Source organism: Botryllus schlosseri, chromosome 7, assembly GCF_051294905.1.
Source record: "Botryllus schlosseri isolate E-star chromosome 7, Bs_hap1, whole genome shotgun sequence".
Classification (NCBI taxonomy): Eukaryota; Metazoa; Chordata; class Ascidiacea; order Stolidobranchia; family Styelidae; genus Botryllus; species Botryllus schlosseri.
Genome location: NC_137242.1, coordinates 25,630,450 through 25,638,572, shown reverse-complemented (window position 1 = coordinate 25,638,572; position 8,123 = coordinate 25,630,450). Strand labels below are relative to the sequence as shown.

Sequence of the window (8,123 nt, the reverse complement as noted above, 5' to 3'; positions counted from 1 at the left end):
ATTTTCGAGGTCGAGTATGGTAGAGATGCGCGCTGATCTGATACTTACCTACATCATTGCGGATTTCACGCAAAAGCCGGTGTCGGTCTGTGCTAATTTAGTCTGCGTTCCATAACGAGATCGGTGATGATATTTCCAATGGTATATCTCGATGATCGCATGAAACAGCTTACTAAGATTCTCGGTTTGCATTCAAATATTCACACAATTTTATGTTCTCCAATGTTCGTTTCACTCTGAAATTGTGGCCTTCAAACGATTTCCTTGCTCCCCTGTCAAATGCGATAACTATTTCATTTTCGATGTCGGCTAACAGCTGATCACTCGATCAGCCTATCGTACGCCGGGCGCCACCGCTTTGGTTGCCTATCACCTGGTTGCACTCGTAACACACTACACTGTAAAAATTATTCTTGTAAATTTGCAGGAAAAAATATGGTATATTCGATTACTAGTTTACAGTATTTTTCTTGTAATCGATTACTAGTTTACAGTATTTTTCTTGTAATCCGTTACAAGCTCTACAAGCTGAATCTAGTAAACTCAGTACAAGCTATATCTTGTAACTCTCTTTTTCTCTCTCTTGTTATACCCAAATCTTGCACCTGTACTGGCAGAAAGGCCCAATGCATTCGTCGGCCATGATTGTTCACAAAACTATAGCGAAAAGGCTCATTTATTTAAAGCCGATTAACAGCAGCAGATCAGCATGAAATATACAGCAGGCTCAAGCACAGTATGAAAATCAACAGCAGCATGTATAAAAAGAAATTGTGCAAAAATATTTGCATGACGTAGCCTGCAGCAGACCAAGCATGCTCCACAGGAGTGCAGCTTAAATGGCTTGACAAGCACTCATGTAGTTCCTAAAGTATCATTAGGTCCAGTAAAAACCTATTTTCTACTTCACAACGTCAGAATTGTCAAGTAATGAAGTATGCTGAAAATATAATCACTTGAGGCCAAATCTACTTCAGCACTCCCAAAAAAGCAAAACTATTTACACTTACCATTGTATATCAATGATCAAATGAATTTAAAAACTGCAAATCAATTTGTTTCACACATTGAAGCGACCGCAGACGGCATATGCAGCCCATTGATTTTTGCAATGCAGATGGACAAGAAATGTAGAGCCTTATCCACACCACATGCGAACTGGATATTGAATACCCAATGTATTGACAGAATGAGAGCTAAAGCATGTGTGAAATCTACTACGTCATTTATCACTAGCCCGTCGAAGTGCACCGTCCACTTGGTTTGTCGAGTGTCAAGATGTATGACTGGGTGCGGTGATTCTGGATTATCCTGAAAAAAGAGAGCACACAACTGTATACTGAAAGGCAAAGAGAGTATGAACTTATATAGCCAATAATACTGTCAGAGTAATAATGGCTGATGTATTAGGTCAAAATTATGACTATGACAGCACTTATACCAGGGGTACCTTTTCAGCCAAAGGGACACAAGAGATTTGGGAACCATTGAGTGGGTCACTTGAATGTTAATGACCTTTCTTAAGTCGTCCGATAGGAGCCAACCGAATTAGGTAACATTAAAAATAAGACTTACATTTTACATTATGTCATGAGAACTCTGTGGGCATTCATGTCGTGATCGCGCTAGGTGGGAAATATTTTCAAAAACAACGAATGAATTCGATAAATAAATATGTTACTTGCAAATATTGAGGGTTGCCTTTGTATACCACTTGGTTCATTTTGCAAGGACATGATTATTCGGCGTTTAGATATAGCAATATCGAAGGTTTCGGTGAACATCCCTCCGTCCTATTGTGCAAAGTTTCATCGTCGACGATCTCGCTGCGAGCACACAAGCGAAGTCGCATGTTGGACGACACAACGTTATCTCCTAATTGCGAATATATAGTTGGACTCAATTCTGTAAGTGATACGTATTTATAATTTTCAGGATGGCTCCAATACTAAATGCAAAAAATCGAGTGACAATAAATCATGCGAAGTGCCAAGAAAAATATCAAGTCGAATAAATCTGCTGCGAGATATTCTACTTAATGGTCATATATGAAAATGTGCGATAAATGTGGCTGGCCCCTAAATACGCCAATGCGTCGGAACTGATTTTTTAGTCATCATCAAATTTCGCGGTCAGACCAATCAAATTTTGGCAGTCCTTGCTATTTTACCCGAGAATTACCTCGAGGGCCATACACAACCATCTCGCAAGCCACGGGTTAGCCGCCACCGACTAATACTGACATATCTAGCTGTGAGCCTATTATCAGCGCAGTAAAGTATATTTTATACCAATGCAATGTCGACATGTACTTGGTACAAACCTTGTTGTCATAGGATTCGGTATGCCGAGCATCCAATTGAGTTCTGCAGAATATGAAAAAAACACAAATTCATATTTTGAGTTGTCCAATAATTTGTATATTCAAAGCATTGTACCTATCACATCTGCAATGTTGGCTGGCAAGCGATCCCACTTGATTCTTCTTGCATGCTTGGAGAAATTCATTTTCTTCGATCTTGTCCAGAATATCTAGACCATTGTTAATCAGCTTCATTTCTTCCAATAGCTGAAACATTATCAGTTACCGTTAAACAGAAATCAAACCAATGATATTGCTTCTTACCCAATATGAATTTCTGAGAAGGGGATACTCCACAAGAATGTCAGCAGTTGGCATGTTCCCGTCTTCTATATCTAACCAACGCCTTTTGAAAGTGGCTTTCATAAGCTTTGCCTTGGCTGGGTTAGATGAACTTGATTCCGATAATATGATTGACGGCGAAGCTTTCCTCATTGTTCGAAGATTCTCCGACCTGAAATTTTTAATTAATATATGAATCAGCGGTTCCCGACCGACAAGTCACGAAAATAGTAATTTCCTACTTCGTTAGAAGGAAGACCAGAACTTCGGGGTATCTTGCATCGAGGGCTGCTCGTGTCGGATTCTTCAGTATGGAGCCGTCTCCGTGTACCAGGTCTTCCATACTTTATTCTATTTGCGATGAGAACCGGATCGTCTGGATTTTCTACTTTCCGACGTTCGTTAAAAATTTTGTTATCGAGTTTCTTTTTCCAACCGTGCTAAAAGGTTACGGATTTTAGAGAGTGTAGCACAGGGGTGGGCACTGGGCAAACTTTTGAGCTCGCGGGCCGCATTCAACATCTGAATTCATTCGCGGGCCGCACTATATAAATTGGGATTATAAACCAAAACGCAATATTGATATTTGATTATATAGTGAGGACATGGAGATAACATATGTGCTTATTTAAAACAAGCCAAACATTGCTTTGACGCTCACGTGTCAGAAACATATATAGTGGCGAGATTTCATAGGCTGGCGGACCTCAATAACCAATTTGTCAAAACTATAGAGATGAAAGTCGGTCGGCCCAATTCTTAGAACAGGATTGAAATTTAAATCTGTGAGCAGTGATCTGTTCATAGATTTACTAATTCCACTTTTGGTTCCGTTCCAGGACACACAATGCTGACAGCATCATAACCATGTTAGCTTCAAACACGCTTCTACTATGTGTAGAATGTAGATTCTATGCATACACACAACGAATCTACCTAATACACGCCCGAATCGTTTTTTATAAGCACATCACTGAAATAATTAAAAATGAAGTGGCCAATCTGAAATCCCACTGGTGATCCAAATTATGTCAATCTCGTTGCAGCAATCCCGCTGTGATATCAAGTATTTACCTTAGATCAGTGGTTCTCAAACTTTTTAAGACACGCCTCCGTCCTTATGATGGTGAATGATTTCGCGCCCCCTTATCGTCATATCACAAAACGCACCCAGGATGCTAAAAAACCTAACGGGTAGTTTGATGGCATGGAAGGTTACGACTGTGGATGAGAGATTTTAAAATATTTAATTGAGACTAAATACAGAGCAATAACTATGAATGGGAAGTAAATCGCGCGAAGCGCGAAATTTTTTTCAGCTCAGCTTTGCGCCCTCATTCAAATGCTTGCACGCCCCCACGGGCGTGCCCGCCAGTTTGAGAACCACTGTCTTAGAATTATCGTGGTGAAATATACTAAGAAAAATTTAATCAAGTCCCTGCATTAATTCGATTTTTTTGTACGCATTTTATCAATATTTTTAAAAAGTTTCTTTAGACTCTCGCGGGCCGCACAGAACGGTGTTGCGGGCCGCATGCGGCCCGCGGGCCGTAGTTTGCCCATCCCTGGTGTAGCACCACCATACTTCAAGCTTCAAAACTCACCCATGCAGGAAGATAATGATCTTCATCTGCCAAGCTTGATCTCATAACTTTATATTCTTGCACGAGAGCTGTACATACCAGTGTTCTTGTATACGGTGGCACATCAAGTCTAAATGAAAAGTGGACGAAAATTACATAGTCAAGAAGCTGAATGCACCAAAATTGGTATCGGGTCATCTCCAGTATTTTCATTCAGTATATCGTGAGTACAGAGGACTATGGTTGTCACAAAGCGTTAGTCTGTGAATAAGGACGTGATAGAACCGACCTGATGGTGTGCATGGCTCAAAATTATACCCTTTGTGACCCATCCCACACGTTGAAAAACGCTGCACTAGAATATAGATCACTTTAACAGCCAATACATGCCTAAAGTGTTTCGTTAGATCGTGGAACAGATGGTCCACAATTGCTTTTCCTAATCTTGGCCTCAAGTTGCTTATTGACTCCAGTTTTTCCACCTCGTTGTGCAGATAAGCAGGAAGACACACCTTATACTTGCCGTCAGACCATCTTTGAGGCTTTTTAGTACATTCTTCAGCATCCATCAATGGCGTATCAGTTATAGATGTAGAGGGCTCCAGATCATTCATGAATGATGAAGCATCAACGCCTTGTTCTGAATTTCGTAGACCACTGCACATATCTCCTGCAATCAAAATATCACTTATGAGACAAAATTCTGGTTCCCAAATGAAGCGCTAGCTACAAACAAGGCGACTGGGGGGGATGGGGATAAATGGTAAAATAATTGATAATAATCGAATGTTACTGTCACACTGATTCCGAAAAATCTAAATATTGATTGACTTCTCCATTCTCAAAGTATTCGGCTGCAAGATAACGTTGCGCAACACTACATTTTAACGCAGGAACTAGAAAGCTATACTTAGCTGTCAGTGTTCATATTCTTGATTATACTAAGTATAGCTTTCTAGTTCCGGCGTCAGTCAAAATATAGTCGAGAGGATGTATAGCAGTGTTCCCAAATACATTCTTACACAATGTGTAAGTGACATTCACCATTAAAAATTCAAATTACAAACAACGCCATAGCTGTCAGTATTCATATTCTTGATTATAGTATGGTGTTTTTTGTAATTTGAATTTGTAATTGTGAATGTCACTTACATTCTAGTCTTCACATCCCAGGTGTTGCAACCAGACTAATAAAATTTTAGGTAGGCCTTGCAAGTTTACAATCTGGGCAATCCATTTTTGATAATATTAATTTCGAAAATAACCTCGCGGGCCACTCAAAACCTTCTCGCGGGCTACATGTGGCCCGTGGACCACGGGTTGGCCGGTCCTGCAGTAGGTGGCATAAAACTTACTATTCGTCTGCTCTTCAGTCAATGATACATCCACATTACTGGTGCAATTTGAATTACGAACACCAGCACCAAGCAAATCGTCACTTTCGAAGGCTCTGCAAGACAAAAATATCTAGTAACGAAGCATGTATATTATGGTAATTGTATAACCCTGAGACTAAATTACCTGATTTTTTTTTCACTCAATTTCACAATATCGCCACTGCGTGATTCCACTTCAGAATCAAATTCAGCCCAGCCTAAATCTTTGTCACGGTACTCAATGTTGGCATTGTCAGCGGGAACTTCAGGAAATTTATGTAACACAGCGGTTTTCACTTCTAATACAGAGTTTACTCTAAACACTTTTGAACGTTCACCATAGGTCACCTTCAGCTTTAACTGTGCTTCAGCGTTAGCCATAGCAATCAAGACTATTTCAATAACCTGAAATACATCAAATCACAAATATTGATCAGTTATATACGCCGCGACTTAACCTCATCAGGTTAATGTCATTGATTACATATATCTGCTGCGGTTCATGATACATCAAGTCCATCATCATTACCTGCATTCTCAGCAGCAGGCACTTCAAGTTGACTATTGCTGTCTGTCGTTTTTGTTGAATTTTCTAGTACTTCTTTGTGCATTCGATAAGCATGTACCTCATAACTCTTGTACGTACCAAACGTCCGGTTGCAGCAGTCAATTTTGCACAGGAAGTTACTTTCGTCTCGGTGGAACCGCCTCAGGTGAGATAATAAGGACCTTCTATTGGGAAACGACTCTACACCATCGAAACATTCGGTAGGACACAGCCACAGACTCATACTAAGTTGCAATAAACGAAAGAAACCAAAACGTAAGAAACCTGCACCACCGCAAAACTGGCTGGATCCGCCATTCGCGTTCGCGCCGAGATGGGCGGATGATATAATATTGTAAAATCCAAATCCTGTCACGAATTCGAGATTGAAATCCAAGTCCAAATCAATAAAAGGTAGGCATCTGATCCGAATAACACGTTGAAGTGGAAAGTTATGTGACATTTCAAGTTCATTTCTACATATATTGATCGTAAAATTAATCTAAATTCGATATCCATTGTTCTTGAATCAGATAAAAATTATTAATTGCGATTATTTGAAATCCAAATCCAAATCCTTCCTCGTATTGATCTCGCGCCTTTTTGATAAACCGCTCAACCAAAACCAGCGGAATTATTTTGTGCAAACAGGGTGAATTGGGAGTTTATATTGAAATATAATGACCAAAAGGATGATAATGAAAAATAGTAACATTGGAATCGCACCGCATTTTGTGTCTTGTGCATTTTCCTATTGCTGGATATGATGTCTGGGTGTTTTTGAACAACGTTTCAACTCACATGTCTTAGGGGCTTGTCAGGGGTGTGTTCGAACTGCGTTAACACTCGGACATCATGTCTGAGGCGTGACTGGAGTAAGTTCGGACTGCGTTGTCTATCGAACATCACGGTAGGGATGTGTTCGGACTGCGTTATGACACTCGAGCATCATGTCTCGGACACATTTAGGGCATGTCTGGGGTGTGTTCGGCCTGTATTGACACTCGGACATCATGTCTGAGGCTTGTCTGGAGATAGGTTCGGACCACGTTGTTAATCACCCATCATGTCAGGGGGTATTTGTAGCGCGGTGGACACTCGAACATCATGTCTGGGACATGTCAGCGCATGTCGACGGGGGGGGGGGGGGTGTTCGAGCTTCGTTGACACTCGGACATCATGACTGATGCATGTCTGAAACAGGTTCTGACTGCGTTGTCTATCGAACATCATGTTTGGGATGTGTTTGTACTGCGTTTTTACATTTGAGCATCTTGTCTGGGTCATGTCTAGGGCATGTCTGGGGTGTGTTGGGCCTGTATTGACACTCGGACATCATGTCTGAGGCATGTCTGGAGATAGGTTCGGACTGCGTTGTCAATCGAACATCATGTCAGGGGTGTGTTCGAACTGTTGTTGACACTCGAACATCATGTCTGGGACATGTCTGGGGTGTGTTCGAAATGCGTTGACAGTAAGAAATCATGTCTGAGGCATGTCTGGAGTAAGTTCGAACTGCGTTTTCGATCGCACATCATGTCTGTGACATGTCGGGGGCATGTCGGGGGGCGTGTGCGAACTGTGTTGACACTCAGACATCGTGTCTGGGCATATCTGTGGTGTGTTATGGTGTCTGTGGTGTGTTATCGTGTCTGTGACGAATCTTGAGTGAGTATACAGACTGCTATTTTTGTTCATTCTTCTTGCAGAAAATAAACAATTTACAAGCACAATTACAAGCACCGACCTATGACAGCTTGTTATATGCTTGCATTTGGCATTTACAAGCTCCATCGAGCTTGTATCAAGCATTTATTAGCTCGTTACAAGCTATTTTACAAGAATTCTTTTTACAGTGTAGGATCGTGTACGAAACACATTCGGACGGGTTTAGAAAAACTAGGGCCAATCTATTTGCGTAATCTCTACCACGAAATCATAATGCATGCTACTAAGGATGACCTGATGATTGA

General features: G+C 40.9%; 2 protein-coding genes across 3 annotated transcripts in view; both read right to left on the bottom strand.

Annotated features, from left to right (window-relative positions):
• The window catches only part of LOC145442916 (lactadherin-like), a 165,478-nt gene that overhangs the window by 127,683 nt on the left and 29,672 nt on the right, over window positions 1-8,123 (bottom strand). The window lies entirely within an intron of this gene.
• LOC145442892 (uncharacterized) lies at window positions 632-4,362 on the bottom strand. Of its 2 annotated transcripts, none has more exons than XM_080320930.1 (6): window positions 4,249-4,362; window positions 2,887-3,084; window positions 2,627-2,816; window positions 2,439-2,569; window positions 2,324-2,366; window positions 632-1,311 (listed from the first exon to the last, which is right to left on the bottom strand). In XM_080320930.1, exons 2-6 carry the CDS (start codon window positions 2,985-2,987, stop codon window positions 1,051-1,053), a joined length of 726 nt encoding a protein of 241 aa, XP_080177056.1. In that variant the 5' UTR covers window positions 2,988-3,084; window positions 4,249-4,362; the 3' UTR covers window positions 632-1,050. The 2 variants fall into 2 exon arrangements, with proteins under 2 accessions (XP_080177056.1, XP_080177057.1); XM_080320931.1 differs by having other exon boundaries at window positions 2,627-2,731; window positions 2,910-3,084.

Excerpts from the sequence above, each read along its gene's own strand:
- LOC145442892 (XM_080320930.1), bottom strand. The coding sequence starts at position 2,987 with ATGGAAGACCTGGTACACGGAGACGGCTCCATACTGAAGAATCCGACA. Across the intron at positions 2,817-2,886 it reads CTGGTCTTCCTTCTAACGAA|GTCGGAGAATCTTCGAACAA; the intron begins GTAGGAAATTAC and ends TAAAAATTTCAG. Across the intron at positions 1,312-2,323 it reads CCGAATCCTATGACAACAAG|GATAATCCAGAATCACCGCA; the intron begins GTTTGTACCAAG and ends CTCTTTTTTCAG.